The sequence below is a fragment of the Pogoniulus pusillus genome, chromosome 42, assembly GCF_015220805.1.
Source record: "Pogoniulus pusillus isolate bPogPus1 chromosome 42, bPogPus1.pri, whole genome shotgun sequence".
NCBI lineage: Eukaryota > Metazoa > Chordata > Aves > Piciformes > Lybiidae > Pogoniulus > Pogoniulus pusillus.
Window position 1 is genome coordinate 701,784 of NC_087305.1, and position 19,250 is coordinate 721,033.

The 19,250-nt window shown below is 60.7% G+C and overlaps 1 protein-coding gene across 3 annotated transcripts in view; it reads right to left on the reverse strand.

The window, feature by feature from the left end:
• The window catches only part of TACC1 (transforming acidic coiled-coil containing protein 1), a 29,986-nt gene extending 10,965 nt beyond the window's left edge, over positions 1 to 19,021 (reverse strand). Inside the window, exons 1-9 of one of the 3 annotated variants that reach the window (XM_064175667.1) lie at positions 18,825 to 19,021; positions 17,939 to 18,054; positions 11,237 to 12,308; positions 9,135 to 9,170; positions 6,967 to 7,027; positions 6,170 to 6,368; positions 3,348 to 3,406; positions 709 to 837; positions 456 to 532 (exon numbers count right to left, since the gene is read on the reverse strand). In XM_064175667.1, coding sequence (XP_064031737.1) covers positions 456 to 532; positions 709 to 837; positions 3,348 to 3,406; positions 6,170 to 6,368; positions 6,967 to 7,027; positions 9,135 to 9,170; positions 11,237 to 12,308; positions 17,939 to 18,054; positions 18,825 to 18,964 — 1,889 coding nt within the window. In that variant the 5' untranslated portion in view covers positions 18,965 to 19,021. The remainder of the gene's footprint in view (positions 1 to 455; positions 533 to 708; positions 838 to 3,347; positions 3,407 to 6,169; positions 6,369 to 6,966; positions 7,028 to 9,134; positions 9,171 to 11,236; positions 12,309 to 17,938; positions 18,055 to 18,824) is intronic. The other 2 variants (XM_064175668.1, XM_064175669.1) reach the window with 2 other exon arrangements.
• Between the last annotated feature and the right edge of the window lie 229 nt (positions 19,022 to 19,250).

Consider the following 19,250-nt stretch of genomic DNA (forward strand, 5'->3'; position numbering starts at 1 on the left):
CAGTGCCACCCCCACTGCTGCAGTGCCAGCACCACTTCAGTGCCCACTTCCATGGCTGCAGCACCCACTGATACCACCACCACAGAGCCACCTCCACTGCTGCAGTGTCCACCACCACCACAGCATTACCACCACTTCAGTGGCCACTTCCATGGCTGCAGCACCCACTACCACCACCACCACCACAGTGCCAGCACCGCCACAGTGCCAGCACCACCCCTGCTCCGTGCCAAGCCCTCCCTGCAGCCTCTGCCGCTCGCCGCAGCGCAGCTAATGGGATTGAGCTCCTGCCACAAAGAAGCCACCAGGCTCAGCCCAGCACAGCACAGAGGGTCCTCACCTCCCACCGTGTCCCACCCCGACGGTGCTGAACCGGATCACATCATCCCATTACAGCCCCACCGAGCCCCCCCCGGGGGCAGCACCCAGAGCACAGCACAGCAGGAGGCTTTCACCTCATCTCCAGCACTTCCTGGCGGCTCTCTTCGTACTTCTTCTTCCACTCGTTGGCTTCGATCTCCTTGGTGATGATCTAGGAGGCAGCAGGCAGAGGACCCTTGGGATGTGGTCTGGGTGGACATCCCTCCCCACCCCGCCCAGACAGAGCAGAGCTGCCCTCGCTCCTCCCTGCAGGCAGGATGGGATCGAGAGAGGGGCTGCTGGGGTGGGGGGCAGCCAAGGAGGTGGGGTGGGGTCCCTGGGCGTTACCTCCTCTCTGATGAGTGTCAGCACCGCTGTCTTCTCGGCCTCGCTGAGGCAGATGCTGTCCAGGGGACTCTCACTCCTGCTGGTGATGGCCACTGGGGATTTGTCCACGGAGCACAGCCCTGGGTTGCCCTGGGAGGCAGTGGCCCAGCTGAGCTGCTGCTGCTGCTGCTGCTTGGCTTTTCTGTCCACCCTCCTCCCCCTCTTTGGGGTTCTCTCCCCATTTTATCAGCTCCTGTTCAGGCACAGAACCTCCCTACCCACACACACCGACAGCTCAGAGCCCAGAGAAGGATTTTAGTGCCCTTTCTGCCCAGTCCCTTGCTAGGAGCTGGGGCTGTGCCCTGGGACACCTCCTGGCATTTGGCATCCCAAAGGGGAGACTCAGTAAGGGTCCTTTTCTGAAGGAGGAGAGCAGCTCTGAGCAGGGATCTGCCCACACCTGACACCCCCCAGCTTGCCCCATGGTGGTTTCAGAAACACCTCAGGGCTGGGTGGTCCCTGGTGTCTGTGAGCCACAGCTTGGTGGGGGTCTCTAGGGGTCTCTGGGGGCCTCTGGGAGTCTCTGGGGATCTGAGCTGTCTCCATCACCTCCCAGTCTTGCTGCCAGCAGCTGCAGGGACATTTGCTGGTCATTGCTGATCACCCCAAAAGCACAAGGGAGCAGTGGGGGAGCAGTGAAGGGAGGAGTGGGGGGAGCAGTGGGGGAGCAGTGAGGGGAGCAGTGAAGGGAGGAGTGGGGGGAGCAGTGGGGGAGCAGTGAGGGGAGGAGTGAAGGGAGGAGTGGGGGAGCAGTTGGGGAGCAGTGGGGGGGAGCAGTGAAGGGAGGAGTGGGGGAGCAGTGGGGGGAGCAGTGGGGGGGAGCAGTGGGGGAGCAGTGAGGGGAGCAGTGAGGGGAGCACTGGGGGGAGCAGTGGGAGAGCAGTGAGGGGAGCAGTGAGGGGAGCAGTGAGGGGAGCAGTGGGGGGAGCAGGTTTCATATCCCTGCAGAGCAGGGGTCCAGCTGAACCCACTCCGAGGTTGCCCCCACCCTGAGGGACAGCTCTGCTCACCCCAGGGGTGCCCCAGCCCGCCGGGAGAGCTCCCCAAGAGGAGATGCTGCCCCGAGGCTCCCAGCACCCTCCTGTTTCTGCCGTGGGTGCTCCTACGGGGCCCAAGGTGGTTGCCCCCCCCCCACTGCTCGCTGCCCTCTGCCCCTGGCACCAGCGCTGCAGGGACCAGACCTGGGTGGAGGAAGAGCCCCAGCCCCATCCCTTCCCTCGGAGGGGAGGTCCTGCAGCCTGGAAGGCCTCCAGAGGAGCATCCCTCTAGAGGAGCATCCCTCCAGAGGAGCATCCCTCTAGAGGAGCATCCCTCCAGAGGAGCATCCCTCCAGAGGAGCATCCCTCCCTGCCCAGGCATGCTCCCAGGGCTCCTGCTCCTGCTTTCCTCACCCCCCGTGGCAGCCCCACGCAGCCATCTCCTTGGGAACAGGCAGCAGGGCCATAAATAGAGAGGAGCTCTGGAGGAGGCAGGCTTCGAGACCAGGGCTCTGAGGCTCTTCCCTCCCTCCTTCTCCTCCTCCTCCTCCTCCGGCCGGTGCCGTCCCCAGCTGCAGGTTTGGCTCTGGGCAGCCTCACCCTGGGCAGGTTCAGCCCTGTGGGCTTCGGCAGCAGCCTCCCACGGCACCTCCCAAAAGCAGGGGAGCAGCTGAACCCCTGCGGTACCCCAAGCACTGCCCTTCCCACGGCACATCCCCACCCCACGCTGTGTTTGGGGGCTCTGCCCAGTCCCTGCCCAGCCCCCACACACCAGGGTCACTTTGCCTGGCATCCTCGTGGGGCTCAGCACAGCTAAACCTGGCTCAGAGGAGCTCAGTTTGCTGATGTTGCTAATCTCACTGTCATCTGCTTGCCACCTCCGGCAGCTTTGGGCAGGGGTGGCTAAGCTGGCACGGGATCTGCCCTGCAGCACAGGGACCTTGGGGCCCCTCGGGGCACACTGAGGGCATGCCCCTGTGCAGCTGTGCCACCGCTGGGGCGAGAGGGTCACTGGTGGCTGCACAGCCAGGGCCGGTTTGCTCACTGCCTGCGTCTCTGCTGCCAGCTGCAGGGTTGGAGGATGCCCTGTAGATGGCACAGGCACCACCCTGCGCTCCTCCACGTGAGGCACAGCCCCTGCCCTGCAGCTTGTCCTTCCCTCTCACCTCCCTGTCCTTCAGCCACTTCCAAAGCAGCTCTCTCTCCCCTCCCACAGCTTCAGCCCTGGCTCCTCACCAGCCCTGCTCCAGCCCAGCCACCCATGGGCAGCAGCACCCACCCAGGAGGCACCATCCCCAGCCAGGCTCCTCCTGGGCTGCTGGGAGGTCTCCACCACCTCCAGCACAGCCTGTGTGGGATTTTCAGCTGCCAAAGAGGCTCCTTCCAGAGGGCTTCTGGGATCGGCAGCATCTGCTGCAGCTTCTCCCCACGCCTCTGCCTGGTGGAGCAGGTGGCAGCTGCAGTGCAGGAGAAGAGGCCCTCCTGCAGCCCCCATGCCATGCTGAGCTGCATGCCAGCATGGGCACAGTCACCTCAGTGCTGGCACAGCCAGCCCAGTGCCACGCTGGCACAGCCATGCTGAGCCCTCCTGCAGTGAGGGAGAGGGCAGCAAGGGGCACTCACAGGGTAGATGCCAGGCCCATCCTTTTCCAGCATCTGCTTGGAGATCTCCTTCTCAAAGCCTAAAGACAGAGAAATGCAACCTTTGAGCTGCCTGGGAAGCAGGCCCTGGTGGCACAGGCAGACCTGCTGGGGTGCAGAGGGGCACCCCTGAGTGTCCACGTCCCTGAACGTCCCCTCCCTAAAGGCTTCTTCGCCCCCCAGCTCCTGCCCCTGCAGGGAGGACACATCCTGCACCCTGCAGCCTCTCCCCCTGCATCCCTGCAGTGGAAACCCAACACTCCCCTCTGCTGGCAGCTCGCCCTGTGCCCATGTCCCTGCAGCTGCCCCCCATGCCAGCCATTTCTGGGGACTGAGGAAGAGGAGGGGTGAAGATGCAGGGGATATTCTGCACTGTGCTGGCTGGCACGGGCAGGATGCAACCCTGGGGTGAAGTGCAGCCCCTCGGGCAACCCTCAAGGAGCCAAACCTCAGCTGGTGCCAACTGAGCTCAGCACCCTCCAAGGGAGGAGCCACATGGGCCCTGCTACCCCACAGAGCCAAGGGACACTCTCACCTGGCATGGGAGCTCATTTATGACCCTCCCTCAAACAACTGCAGCTGTAGGTGGCCATTCCTGGGTGAGGTGGGCAGAGGGCAGCCCCTTGCCAGGGCCCAGCTAGGGAATCAGGGAGCCCACCTAAGGCTGCTGACAGCTTTCAACCCATTTTGTAGAGTCATAGAATGGTTTGGGTTGGAAGAGACCTCAAAGGTCATCCAGTTCCAACCCCCTGGACACAGGCAGACACATCCCACCAGCACAGGTTGTTCAAGGCCTCATCAGGAGCATCCACAATCTCCCTAGGCAACCTGTGCCAGTGTTTCACCACCCTCACAGTAGCCTTCATCCCATTTCTCCCTGCCCAGCAGCTGCTTGCCCCACATCCAGCACCCAGCCCAGCCCTCTGAGGACAGCAGCTACAAACCAGACCTGCCAGGCTCTCTGCTGACCATCACCTTCCAGCCTCCTCCCCTGGGACACAAAAGGACTCTTCTGCTCTCCCCAGAGCCTGCAGCTCTGCCTGGTGTCTGGGAGCAGTGATTAATGGTGCAGGGCAGAGCTGCAAACCTTCCTGGTGGTGATTTCCTCTGCTTGCACCTAGCACCTCACTATTGACTAAATGCCATCTGCCTGGCTTGGAATTGTTCTTTAATGGGTGGGGCAGAGAGAGGTTAACCACACAGGAGAGTGACAGCAGAATGCCATTAGCTGAGGGCTTCTGGAGCCACACTGAGATCTCCATCACAGAGCTGTTCTGGATGGAAAAGCCCTCAAAGATCATCGACCTCAACCCCACCATGGCCACTGAACCGTGGCCCCAGATGCCATGGGGCCACATCACCTCCAGGGATGGGGACTCCACCATCCCCCTGGGCAGCCTGTGCCAAAGCCTGACCACACCACAGCCCTTGCACAGGTTGTGCTGAGGAGAGGCTGAGGTTGGACAGGAGGAACAATTTCTTTCCCCTTGAGGGACATGGTGGAGTCCTCATCCCTGATTCCAAAGCTGTGGAGATGTGATCACAGCATCACAGCACCATGCAGGCTGGCAAAGCCCCTCAGGATCACCGAGTCCAACCTAGAGCCCTGCTCCACAGATTCACCTTAAGCCATAGCCCTGAGCACCACATCCAAAGATGATGATGCTGAGGGACATGGCTTAGTGCTCATCTGGCAGCCTTGGGCTAAGGCTTGGACTCAATGATCTGAAAGGTCTCTTCCAACCAAAGTAACTCCAGGATTCCATGAAGCTGTAACATGAACTGCTGGAGAGAGCCCAGCACAGAGCCACAAGGATGCTGAAGGGAATGGAGCAGCTCTGTTAGGAGGAGAGACTGCAGGAGCTGGGGCTTGGAGAGGAGGAGACTGAGAAGTGACCTCAGCAATGCTTACAAGGATGTGCAGGTGAGTGGCAGGAGGCTGGAGCCAGCTCTGCCCAGTGATGCCCACTGACAGCACAGGGGCAATGGTGCAAGATGAGGCAGAGGAAGCTCCATGGAAACAGGAGGAGGAAATTGTGCCCTGGGAGGGTGCCAGAGCCTGGCACAGGCTGCCCAGGGGGGCTGTGGAGTCTCCCTCTCTGCAGATACTCAAAGCCTGCCTGGATGTGTTGCTGTGTGCTCTGCTCTGGGTGCTGCTGCTCTGCAGGGGTTGGGCTGGCTGAGCTCTGGAGGTGCCTCCCAGCCCCTGGCACTCTGTGAGTCTGTGTTGCCTCCATGACACCAAAGCATTGCCAGAGGCTGTTGAGGCCTCAGAGGTGCACACAGAGCTCACAGAATCATAGAATGGGTTAGGTTGGAAGGGAGCTGAAAGCTCAGCCAGTGCCAACCCCTCTGACACAGGCAGGGACAGCTCCCACTAGAACAGGTCAACCAAGGCCTCATCCAACCTGGTCCTGAACCTCTCCAGGGAGTTTGTGGAGCACAGAAGCACCCAATGTGATCAGAGAAACCTGTGCCAGGGTCTCACTACCCTCAACCTCTGCCAGTCTCTCACCACCCTCACTGCAAACAACTTCCTCCTCACATCCACTTTCAAGCTCCCCTCTGCCACTTCAAACCCATTCCTCCTCCTCCTGCCATTCCCAGACCTTCTCAATAGTCCCTCCCCAGCCCTCCTGCAGCTCCCTTCAGCTCCTGCAAGGCCACTCCAAGCTCTCCTGGAAGCCTTCTCCTCTGCAGGCTGCACAGCCTCAACTCTCTCAGCCTGTGCTCAGAGCAGAGCTGCTGCAGCCCTCTCAGCATCTTCCTGGATGATCCCTGGAGCCAGTGGGGCTGTTCCTCACCTGCCTCTGAGCTGTTCTTCACTGCTGGCACAGGAACATTTGAGCACTCGAAGTACTCCAGCTCCTCCTCTGCCTCACCCTTCTTCTCCAGCCCAGCTGGTTTCTGCATGGAGGTGGTGGAGGCCAACTTCTCCTCATCAGTGGCATGTCCATCCCGACTGGCAACATCTGGGATCTCTGAGATCAGTGCTCCTTCATCCTGCGGGATCAAGCCGTGAGGTTAAGCAGGACTGAGCTGTTCCATGGGCATCAGGCAGCATGGGAGGCTTTGCAGCCACCACCAAGCTGCTCCCTACCACCTCCTCTGCAGGTTTGGCTGAAGGACACAACCTGGTGCCAGGGACAGAAGAGATGGACAAGCAAAAGTCTACTGAAGAGGGAGTATCTGGGGGAGGTTGCAGTCAGAGGGGTTTGGTCTCCTCTCCCTAGGATCAGGTGATGGAAGGAGAGGAAATGGCCTCAAATTGTGCCAGGGGAGGGTTAGGTTGGAGAGGAGGAAAAATTCCTTTGCTGTAAGAGTGATCAGGGATTGGCACAGGCTGCCCAGGGAGGTGGTGGAGTGCCCATCCCTGGAGGTGTTCCAGAAAGCTGTGGCCATGGCACCTGGGGGCCACAGTTTGGTGCCCACGGTGGGACTGGGTTGCTGGTTGGACTGGATGATCTTAGAGGGCTTTGCCAACCCCAAATGGTTCTATGATTCTGTGCCAGCCCAAAGCTCCTCCAGCCCAGCTCTCCAAGCATCCCCATCCCACACATCTGTGCCCTGCCAGCAGCTCCTGGGGTGGGATCTCACCTACCTGAGCACAAACATCCAGGACCAGCGACTGCGTCTCGTAGGGCTTCACCTTGCAGCCACTCCTGCAGAGGAGACAGAGAAGCAGTGGGATGAGGCATGGGCTGGCATGGGCAGCGTGGGGAGGGGGCAGGGACTCGTGCCAGACAGCCCAAGCAAGGGGAGGCAGCCCCAGTGCCAGCGTTGTGCCCGCTGCGTGCCAGCAGCCCACTCACCAGGCAGGTATGGAGGCAGAGCAAGTGCTGGAAGGAACAGAAGGAACAAGCAAACAAACCACACAACTACAGAGCACTCAGCTTTGTCTTGGAGCTCTTTATTCCTGTTGGAGGTGAGGATCAGAGAAAGGACCCCGAGGTGCTGCTGGGGAGAGAAGGCATCACCCAGGGGCTGGCAGAGAGTGCTGCGCCCTCTGCCTGCGTGCCCAGCGCGATGCCATCCCGAGGCCTGGGTGCACGCTGACCTTCTGCAGGGAAGAATCATTCCCAGGCTGGCCCAAGCCCTGGCCCTGCAGCTGGAGGTTTTCCTGGGCCACCTCTGCAGGATCCATGTGTGTCCCCCGTGAGCTGGACCCGCACTAGAGAGTTGTGCTTTGCTTGCAGGAGGGCACCAGGGCCACCCACTGTGCCACCAGTGCTTCCTCTGCCAGGTGCAAACGTCCCAAGGCCTCCCAAGTGGGAGAAGGCTTAGCTCAGGTTGGTCTTGCAGGTGGTCCCGTGGCTGGATGCCCTGCAGCGAGGCAACTCCTCCTAGGGCTTTGTCCTGTGTTGCTCAGAAGATGCCATCCCGAGGCCTGGCTGCACAGGACCGCAGGGACAGCCACATCCTCCCACGGCAGCATCTGCATCCCACCCGGGCAGCAGGGGCACTGCCCAGCGCCACGTGTGCCACAGCTCCGCCCCTCTGAGGGAGCCGCTGAAGAGGTGATGTGCATCAGAGCTCTCCTCTTGCATCTCACCACCCTCTCGTTCCACTTGCAGCTGCCTGCCACGGCCAGACCCGTCGGAAAACAGGCACTGGCCGAGCTGGGGACACCTCATGTGACAGCCACTGCAGGTAGGGACCTCTGCCTCCACTCAGCAGCCTGCTGCAGAGCACAACGAGCAGGGTGGCTCCTGTGGTTCCTCTCCCAGCCCTGGGCAGACTGAAACACGGCTCTTGCCTGATCTTCTGTGCCCTTCTCTGCTGTCAGCAGCCCAACCACGGCTGGCTGTGCCCTCAGCCACCTCTGCTCCATGCCATCTCCTGGGGCTGCCCTCCTAGCACCATCCGGTACCTGCTGTGATCTCCACCCCCAGCACCAAGGCAAGGGCAAGGCAGCTGGTGAAGGGCCTGGAGAACAGGGCTTGTGAGGAGCAGCTGAGAGACCTGGGGGTGTTTAGTGTGGAGGGGCACAGCATGGGGCACTCCATATCTCACCAGGTGCCACCGTGCCAGGGGAGCAGCCTGGCCCCGTGGCAGCAGTGCATGGCAGCAGGTGAAGGCTGCTGTGCTGAGCTGTGCTGTCTAACCCAGCCAGGATCTCACAGACCAGCTCTGCCATCCCAGCTTTGGGCACAGGAGAAGTGCTTCAGGGCAGAGTCAGGGGAGAATTAGCTCTGGCACAGAGCACCACAGATCTAATGAGAGCCCTGATCTGAGCTGCCTGTGAGGGCAAAGCTCCCTGGGACTATCCAACACATTCTGGAGCAGGAGATGGTTCCTGACTCCCACACCTCCCAGTTGGTGCTTCCCACCCTTCCCCTCTACAGTAGCTGCCTCCCTGGTGGTTTTTCCTGGTGGGGGTACAAGCCTTTGCCATCCCCAGGTCTAAAATCTGCCTCTCTCTGCAGGGACCTGCACTGCACCGACGCCTGCCCCCCCCCTCCATGAGCTGGTGCACTGCTTCTGGTGCTGGGGCATCAACAAAAGGCACTGAGGGTGGGCATGCAGTGAGAGCCAGCACGGGCACAGGGCTTGGCTTCTCCTCTCCTCCCTCACCCCCAGGCACTGGCCAGGCTCAGCTGCCCCCGGGGGAACCATCCCCAGAGCTGCAGGACACAAACCAGGCAGCAGAGAGCAGGAGTCAAAGGGCGAGAGGGAGCCTGCATGCCATGGAGACAGCACACACCAGAGAGAGAGAGGACAAAAACCAGCACAGGGAGAGAGGAAGGAAATAGAGAAGAGAGTACTTACAACAGAAAACAGAGAAATTTCACTTGCTCAGTGGTCCTGAGGCACCAAAGCATGGACAGGGAGAAAGAGAGAGACAGACAGACGGAGAGAAGAGTGTGTGAAAAGCCCTGGGCATCAGCCCTCACCGGGAGAAGCACCGCAGCTGCCTGGCTCTCTTTCGGGGAGGAGCACACAGAGAAGAGGTGTCCTGGTCCTGCGCTTGCTGCTCACAGCAGCAGGGTGAGCCCAAGCCCCGCGGCAGGGAGATGAGCGCCAGGAGCACCTCCTGCTGCTCCGAGGGCAGGGAGCTGCAGCATCCCCAGCCCTGTGCCCTCCCTGCCAGCTCCTGCTCGCCCACGGGCACACGTGGGAGTGCCAGCTCTTACAAAACCCACACTGGCTCTCTGCAAGGGATTTCTGAGAGGAAAAACATCCAGCAGGCTCTGATTTCTGCTCCCTAGGCTCTCTCTGCATAAAGACCCTCTGGCTGCTTTCCTACCCCCAGCAGAGTGATGTCTTCTTCTTCAGCTCCTCAAGTTTCTCCCTTTTCAGCTTTCAGCTGCTTCCAATACCCACAGATTATAGTGGAAGGACCCAAAACTGGCTGAGCAATTATTCCCTTGTGCAACATCTCTTTGTCTCCCTTCACCCACCCAGACACCCTGCAGAGGGAGGATGGAGAGAAGCCAAGCCCCAGCTCTGCAGCTGCTATCTTAAACCTCAGGCTGACACCTCAGAACTGCCCCAGCCAGGGGCTGGAGAACACACAACAGGTGGAACACCAAGAGAACAGCAAGGGTTGGCTGTGGACCCTGTTCCCAGAGGACAGCAATGCTCCCTGCATTCCTAGGAGGCACCAGGAAACCTCAGCATCTACACGGTGGGGGGGTGGGGGTGTTAAATAGCACAGCTCAGGAGCTAAAAATGCACTGTGGTAGTTCAGCAAAGAGCAACAAACTCCCCACACCACCTGTGCAGATGTGATACAGGCAGCAGGCAAATCTTCCCCTTCCCCCTCTGTTCCCTTCCCCTCCAGCAAAGAGAAATTCAGTGGCAGCTCACAGAATGCCCCAGCAGCACCTGGGCAACCTGAGATGTGCTCCCAAACTCCACAAGGTCTTCATCTGGGCTTAGCAAACCCCACAGGTTTGAGCTTCCAGCACAGATCTGCTCTGATTCCACCACCTCACAACACCAGCACCCTGACCCCACCAGCTGCAGCCCCAGCAGGGCTTCCCAACCAGCTGATCCTGAGGTGCAGGTCCCCATCCAGCCCTTCCTGCTCTGTCTGGGACCTGGGACACCAGCACTGCTCTGGGGGACACCTTTCCTTCTCCATCTGTTCCTGAGCAAGTGAAGTGCCAGCACGGGGAGGGGAGCTGCCTCAGCAAGGTGTGCATGGTGGTAATTTGGGCTGGGTCAGCATGGCAGGAGCATCATCATTATCACTGTGCTCAGTTTTGGGCTCCCCAGTTGAAGAGGGACAGGAACTGCTGGAGAAGGTCCAGCAGAGGGCAACGAGGATGATGAGGGGAGTGGAGCAGTGCGTGGTGAGGAGAGGCTGAGGGACCTGGGGCTGCTTAGACTGCAGAAGAGAAGACTGAGAGGAGATCTAATCAATGTCTATAACTCTGAGGGCTGGGGGTCAGGAGGGGGGGGCAGGCTCTGCTCACTGCTCCCTGGCACAGGACAAGCAGCAATGGATGGAAGCTGCAGCACAGGAGGTTGCAGCTCAGCACAAGGGTAACTTCTTGCCTGGAAGGGTCCCAGAGCCTGGCACAGGCTGCCCAGAGAGGTTGTGGAGTGTCCTTGTGTGGAGCCTTTCCAGGCCTGTCTGGATGTGTTCTGTGTGCCCTGAGCTAGCTTGGATGGTCCTGCTCTGGCAGGGGCTTGGACTGGATGAGCTCTTTGGGTCACTTCCAACCCCTGACATCTGTGATCCCTGCACTGCCTGCTCCCAGCCTTTGAGAGACTCTTTGCTCACGACTGGATGATCTCTTTGGGTCCCTTGCACCCCCTGATATCCTGTGAGCCTGTGATCACCGTCATCATCATCATCATCATCACCATCACCTCGGCTCTCCCACGCACAGGGCAGCAGAGGCTGCCCGCAGCACACTCACGTTATCAGCCGTGACTTGGGCTTCTTCGGGGAGCCTTTGCCCTCCCCCAGCTCCTCCTGCACCTCCAGTGTCTGAGACTCCAGGATCTCGTTCAGGTTGTTATCAGCCGCGGGGCAGGAGTCAGCACTGGCCAGGGTCTTGGTGGGCTTAAAGGGATCCACGGAGTCAAAGTTATTGGGGTCGAACTGGTAGGAACCCCTGGGGAGCGTCGGCGACTCTGGCAGCGCCGAGCTGCCCCCGTAGGGGCCGGGACCTGGGCTGTCCCGGAGCGCAGCACCCAGCCGGGGGGAGCCCCGGGGAGGGGGTGGCTCCGTGGGACCCCTCTCTGTGTCCTCGGTTGATTTCTTGGGGGACTCTCGGTGTCTCTTGGGCGTCAGTTTGCTGGCCGGGATCCTGCTGCCCTTCCTGGGCGTCGCTCTCCTGGGCTCGGCGCTCTCGCAGCTCTCCGAACAGTCGAGCTCGGCTTTGGGGACCTGTTCCTTGGGCTCCGGGTCCGCCCCCAGCTCACCGGAGCTGCCCCCGGGGTGGGGGAGGCGGCGTGGGGATGCCGGGGGGGAGCTCTGCAGCCGGCAGCCCCCTGACACAGAGGGGTTCGCGCTCTCAGGGTCGATCTGTTGGGACGCTTGGGGCACCGGGGGCTCCTCCTCTGTGCTTTCTTCTGTTTTCCTCTCCAGCGAAGAGTTTTTTCCTTTCCCGAGCTGGCCCTGGCTGGGCAAAGCTTCCCGTGCCAGGGCATCAGCCTTCGGCTGCGCCAGCCCCGTCCCGAAGTCCGCCGCTTCCTCTCCTGGCATGACCTGCTCCGGGGCGGCTGTGCCTGCATGGGGCACCAGGGCTGGCTCTGCAGCGGGCAGGGCGGCACAGCCAGCACCAGCCCCGCTGCCCAGCACAGCTGGAGCCTGGCTTCCAGCCTGTGGCTGTGTCAAGGACCAGCCTTCAGGGTCGGTGTCCCCTTTGGAATCCGAGCTGGCTTCAGGGGCTCCGATCTCCAGTTGAGATCCATCTTTGGGGTGCTCCCCAGGTGAGCTTTCCTGCTGGGCATCCCCTACCAGCAGGTCCCCATGGCCACTGGGTTCTGAAAAGACAAAAGGAGGTGGTTAGACCCCTGCCTGCCATGCACCCCCTCCCAGAGGGGCTCCTCTCCCCTCCTCAGAGCTGCTCCAGGCTCAGTTTGTACAGGAGATGGGGTGGGAGGGGGGCACGGCAGAGTGGTGAGACCCTCCAAACACGGCAAGCCTAAAGGGCAGGTCCTGCCAGCAGCAGAAAATCTCTGCCTGCACAAGCCCTACCTGCACATTTGTGCCAGCCTCACCATGCTGCCATCAAAGTTCCTTAATCACAGATCCTGATCCATGACTTAATCACTCTTAGTCCAATCCCTTCCCCTAATTCCTTTTACTCTTTAATCTTTTCTCTGCTGTCAAGGGATGTGGAAGCTCCTTATCTACTGAGGCATCCTGAGAGCTACACCCACCCAGCACCAGCAGCCAGGACCTTGGCACAAGAGCAGAATACCCAGTGTCAGCCCTGTCCAGCTCATCTGCACCTCTTCTCCCGGGTCCTGACTAGAGATGATGACACAGATTCCTGAGATAAGGCAGAACAGGATCCTGGGGTGCCCAGCACCCATCAGGGAGTGCAGATGACCAACAGCTCTTGCGGGCACCTTTCTGGGGAACCAGAGCCCAGCCAGGCCCTCTGAGGGCAGAACAAACCCAATGCCCACCCGAGGACTGAACTGGGTCAAAAACCTGTCTGACTGCTGCAGAAACCTGCCCGGTGCCTCTGCTGCCGTCACAGAGGTGACAGCCACAGGGACGTGGGTCACAGTGAGTACAGAGCCTTGCTTTGCAGGAGGGAGCTTGGCTGCAGGATGACAAGGACAAGCTCCTGCAGTGCCACACACACTCCATCAGCATCCCCTGGGAAGGCTGCTCCTACACAGGGCATCTGCAACCAGCTCACGTCTGCCTGTGACTGAGCGAGTCGCAGGCTGGCAGCAGCAAAGTGAATCAGGCAAATATCTGGTCCCAGGGCTAATCCAGGACACAGAGCCAGCAGCCCTGACTCAGCTGATGGCTTGTGGTCTGCATAATTGATCTCCAGGATGCTAAAAGCCATGGAAATGAATCATATGGGGCTGCATGCTCCCTGAGACTGCAAAACCCCTTCCCTTTGCCTGCAAAAAAAAAAGAGAGCTCTTCCTCCAAACAGACATCATTTTGCTGCCCCAGAAAACAAATCCAGGGGATACAGATTTGGAGTGCAGCCAGAGGCAGCTCCTGCCAGGCCTCTCCAGTGCTAGGAACCAGGAAAACCTCCTTAACAGACCCTGAAGAAAACTTTATTGCACTTGCAGTGTTTCTCTGACGCTTTCAACCTCAGCGAGACAGCCCAGAAGAGAAGAGCAGACTTCAAAGTCAGGGCAAGAGGCAACTTTCAAATGCATTTCACGTTCCCACTGGAAGGTTTCACAGCTGCTGTTCTCACAGACACAAGCCCATCCTGGTTTCCAACCCAAGCCATGAGTAATTACCTCTGGAATAACAAGCAGTCAGCAGGCAAACCACTTCTCCTGGCTGTGGATGTCTGCAGGGCAGGGAGAGGGGAAGGGCTGCTGCCTGTGACCGTGGCTCAGGACAACCATTTCTTCTCCAAAATCACAACCACCACACCTCCAGGTCTTCCCATTTTGTGACTCACTTCTTGTCTTGCACCTGAGACAGCTCAGCTGCTCCACAGCCCCTGCCTGCAGCACGGGGGAACTGGAATGTACTTGGAGGCAGAAGATGCAGGTGGGAGCCTTGAGCAACCTGCTCTAGTGAGAGGTGTCCCTGCCTGTGGCAGGGGGGGGTTGGGACTGGATGAGCTTTAAGGTCCCTTCCAACCCAGATCATTCTGTGATTCTATAGAGGACAGCTCAGGAGCTTGCCTGTGATTTTGGCCATCTGCTGAGGTAGGACCCAGCCCTGGCAAACTCGGGGGGTTTCTCCCCTTCCCTGGGCAGGGAATGGGTATGGATCCCTTGTGCCAGCTCACAACGGAGCCCAGTGTCTGGAACTGAGGGGAAGGCACAGGAGCTGAAGGGGCAGCTAGGAGCCTGCCCACCTCCACTACAAGAACCCCAGCCCTGTCCTCCCTGAGTGCTCCTCAGAGTCCCAACTTCCAACCCCAGCTTGGGCTGAGCTATTTGACCCCACCCTGGGGACTACAGCCTCAGGGGCTGAGGCCACCCTGGGACAGGCTCATGTTGGCGCTGAGCTCACTCCACACAGAGGACAAAGGCAGGCAAAGCTATGAGGTCAATTAGTTCTCCAGAGAGTGCTGCCAGGATGAAGAGTGTGATGGTTTGTGGGGCACAGCCCTTGGCACAGGGACCTGCTGGGCCCATGGTGCTTCCGAGGTACTTCCTCCAGGGATGCAGCCCCAGCTCCTCCAGCCTGCTGATGAGCAAAGCAGTCCTGCAGATGATGGCATCCCAGGCAAACCAAACTCACCCCACCAGGGTCCTCCTGCCATGGCTTGAGAGCAGCACAGCCTGGTCCCAAACCCCTCCAGCCCCAGCTGGGCTCTGCAGTTCCTCCCCCCACGCATTTCCGCTGCCTCCGACACAGCCTCCCATCAGCTCCCGAAGAGCTGGAGAGTGTGTTCCTGCAGGAACAATTGCACAGGATGCAGAAAGCCCTGACCCCGAGGGCCTGGCTGCGTGGGGAGAGCCAAGGTCTGCACAGCAGCAACCACCACCCCACACCCCACCCCAGCAGCTGCTGGCTCTGCTGGGTACGAGCATCCTGATAACCTCAGTGCAGCACTGCCGGCTCCCCAGAGAGCCCTTCTCCAGCCTGGCAAGCTGCGTGCAGCTCTCCCCGTTCCTCCAGAGCCTCTGCATGCATTCCTAGCCTGAAGCCAGCCCAGCTCCCTGCCACCCTCGAGCAGTCACGTTGGAGGAGCTGCTGCGCCGGCTCAGCTCACCCTGCCTCTGCTCACCCTGCCTCTGCTCACCCTGCCTCTGCTCACCCTGCCTCTGCCCACGGCTCCTGCCAAGCAAACCAGCCTGCAGACACAGCCAGCTGCCTTGCCAGGCTCTCACTGCTCCCACCCCTTCTTTTGGGGCTAAACCATGCTAGATACCTCACAGAATCCCAGGAAAAAGCAGTGTGTGCCCCCCCCCCGCGACCCACAGCATGCAGCTTTCCCCCACGGACCAGCTCTTCTGGCAGGCATCCCAGCAGATGCCTATCAGCAGCATCCCAAAAGCTGACCCTGAGCTCTCCTGTTTCCCCTCTGGCACCATGCCCTGCAGATGAGGACGTTTTAGTGCCACCATGGACATGGGCACTGCCAGCACGCTCAGTGACTCCAGGACCCATCCCAAGCACGGATCCAGCAGCAGGCACTCTGGATCCCTGAGAGCAGCAGTTACACCGAGCATGGAGCACAGGCCTGCTGCTGGCCCAGCCAGCACGCAGGGAGGGGGCATTAGGGAGTGAAAACGGAGGTTTCATTCTCTCCAAAGACAAACACCCAGCCAGGCCAGGCTGGCAGCACAGTAACAGGCACTTTGTGCACCCTAATCTTTGCTCTTGCCCTCCTCGGGCTGAAATGAACTCCAAACACCGACTAACCGAGCCCTTCCCTCCCCACCAGCCCAAGCTCCCTCAGATGATTCAGGAAAGCTTGGCAGCAGCGGCAGCAGCGCTGCGCAGGCTCCTCGCCCTTCTCATCCCACAGCCAAGCAGCAAGCATCCTCCACACCACCCCCCCACCACCCCCAGTGCCAAGCACCAGCACAAGCAGCGACAGCAACCCCCCCAGCATCCAGAGCCTGGCTTGGGCTGCGCACAAAGGCTCTGCCTTGCCCTGCTGGCCGGCGCAGGGTGCCTGGCCGCTACGTGCGGCTGAGGCTCGGCTAACAGCTCCTTTCCTCTTTTGGCTTTCAGCTTTTGTGTGGCAGCCGCTGGGCTATTTTTAAACCCATTCTGTCGAGAATCAGCAAACGATGCTGCTGCGAACACACCGGAAAACACGTGCCCGGCGTCAGGGCAACAGAGGCAAAGCTGCGGAGCCTGCTCCTGGCACCGCCACTGCCATATTTGCTGCTTCTGCTCATTGCCTTCCAACGGAATTGTCTCCTCCTGGCAGAGAGCTCCAGCGGGAACGGGGCAGAATTACAGCTCCCACTCCCCGCTCTGAGGCAGCAAGGGGGAAACTGTCAGAGTGATCCTGAATAGGCGCAAAGCCCAACTCCAGCCCCTCCCCGGGGTGATGGGATGAGGCGAATTATTGTCCCCCCCAAGGGCAGAGCTTTAACGCATCCAGAGTCAGAGTCATAGGATGCGTGGGGTGGGAAGGGACCCTCGAAGGTCATCTCGTGCAACCCCCCCCTGAAGTCAGCAGAGACATCTCCAGGCAGAGCTGTTTGCTCTGGTCAGCTCACCCAGCAGAGCAGGCAGTCCCAGCTCCTGGCTTACAACTTTCCTAACCCTGTTTATTCCCAAGTAAGGATAAGACTGCAGCTGTGAGACAGCCTCACAGTCAGTGAACAGTCAGCCCCACAGTCAGCTTCTCCAGACAGCCATTCAGACAGCCCAGGGAGGTGCCATGCTGGCCCATGTGCCAGCCTGTGTGCCCGTCTCTGTGCTGGCCCATGTGCCAGCCACAGGGCTGGTGGGCTGCTGAGCTGCCCAGGATCACAGTGTTTGCAGAAGTGGTTGCCCAGTGACTGCAGGGCACCAGGTCCCCCCACACCAGCTTGGTTGTTCCAGCAGCCTTTACACCCACTTGCCTCCCAACCACGGCATTGATCAGCACTGCTGCTCCTGAGCTGCAGCTAGAGCAACGGGCACATGCTGCAAGGATGAGGGCTTAAGGTATAGGTCACCTCAGAGAGGGCAATTTAACACCCCAGGGTGCATACCACAAACTCACAACTGTCCCCAGGAGATCACTTCCTTCCCTCCACCGTTTCAGAGATGCCAGAGAGCTGCAGCTGGAGCCACGGGAGGGGAGGGATGGATCTGGGCACAGTGGCACAGCAGGTCTGGCTCTGCTGTCTCCAGCTCTCCATCAGCCAACGTGGAAAAACAGCTTCTGCTGATCATGCCCTCGGCCACACAACACTGTGGGCTTTGTGCACAGAGCACGGGGAGCAGTTGGTTCCCTCTGGGCAAGAGCCATGGGCCGGTGCTGCGTGGGGCAGCTCCCAGCAGCCAGCAGCCTGCTCTCCTCTGCGGGGGAGGAGGCAGAGGGCAGCTTAACTGACACAATGCTTCAACCACATCCTCGGTTCCTCCCTTTCAATCCGTCAGGGACTCGCAGAACCCAGCACAGGCTCTGCCTCTGCAGCCCCTCCTGACCTCCCAGCTCTGGGGCAGCAGGAAGGTGCTGCCGGTGCTGGTCAAACAGCACAACAATCATTTTGCACCGTGCAGGCATGAGCCAAGGGCAGGGCGGGGGGGGGCAAACTGACTCTCAAATCAACTCTCCTGAGCCTCCAGCCTCCCTCAGATTGACTCTCCAGGCCCCTCAATAAATCAGGGTTTCACTCCAGTGAGGGAATGGCCCTCTGCAGAACACTGCCATCCAGGCCACTAACCACCAAAAGCGTGGCAGGCATTATTTGGGACCAGCAACTTCTTCCCCTTGACCTCACTCTGACTTTCTGCCTCTGGAGCCCGGAGCAGGAGGTGCACATTGGCTCCTTACCTTTGATGCCCAGCTGAGGCCCTGGCAGTCCTGGCAGCGGCTGGCAGAACTCCTTTACTGGCGAGCAGGTCGGCGTTTGTGCTTCGGGGGTGTCAAAGTTACCTTCCGAGTCCGAGCTGCCGAGGAGGGGGAAAAGAATGAGGAATTACCACTTTCCAGGTGAGCTCTGAGCTCCTCCACACTGCCCACACGTCCTGCCAGGCCAGCTCCTGAGCGGCCCCGGGCATCCTGCAGCAGCGGGACACACTGAGTGGAGAGCAGGTGAAACACCAGCACTGGAGCAGGCTGCCCAGAGAGGTGCTGGAACCTCCTCTGGAGACTTTCAAGGCCCATCTGGGTGTGTTGCTGTGTGTCCTGCCCTAGGTGGTCCTGCTTTGGCAGGGTGGTTGGACTCGATGGTCTCCAGAGCTCTCTTCCAACCATCCATTCCATGATTCCATGAGCAATGCCCTCCACACACCCCCAGCCCTCCAGCACTGCTTCTGTCGGCTGCTTTCCCAAGCTGGCTGAGCATCCAGTGCTGGCCTCCAAGGACATGGCAACCCTGCTGGCATCTCTCCACGCAGCTCTGGCAGGATGCTGGACGCTGGAGCCTGGGGAGCAAGCTCCGGTGCCCCTGCCGGGTGCCCACCAGCATCTTCCCAGCTGCAGCCAGAAAGACGGCTCCTCCACAGCCTCTGCCCGCCCCCACCCTCGCTTCCTAATAGGTTGCGCCCCCCCTCCCCGGGCAGCCAAGCTGATGCCAGGCAGCGAGCGGGCAGCCCCACATGGCATGCGTGGGTGCGGAGGAAGAAGCCAAGGTGGGTGCGCGGTACGGGCAGGAGGGCGATGCGCGGAAGGGGCAGAGGTGGAATGCGGGGAAGGGGCCGCGGTGCGGGTCACTTGCCTGAAGCTCAGAGCCGTGCCCTCCGCCGCCGGATCCTCCCCGGTCCCACCGTCTTCCCCCTCGGGGCTGCCCCCGCCCCGCACCGCCGACCAGGTCCACCGGGCCCATTGCACCGGCGAGAGCCAGGCGCTGAACGCCATCGGCCCCCGCTCCGCTCCGCTCCGCTCCCCGCCGGGCTGACTGCGGCCGCGCCGCCCCCGCCGCCGCTCAAGGGCCTCCCCCCGGACCGTACTACTGGCGGCGGGGAGAGCTCCCGCCCCCGCCGCCCCCCGGCACCGCCCGTCCGGGCGGGACCGACCCACGGAACACCCCGCACCGCGACCCAGGAGCCGCTGCCCGCCCGCTCCCGTTGCTGGACCCGGCGATGCTGGGACGGGGCGGGGCGTGGGGGTGGAAGATGCGCGGAGGGACGCGGGGCAGCTCCCG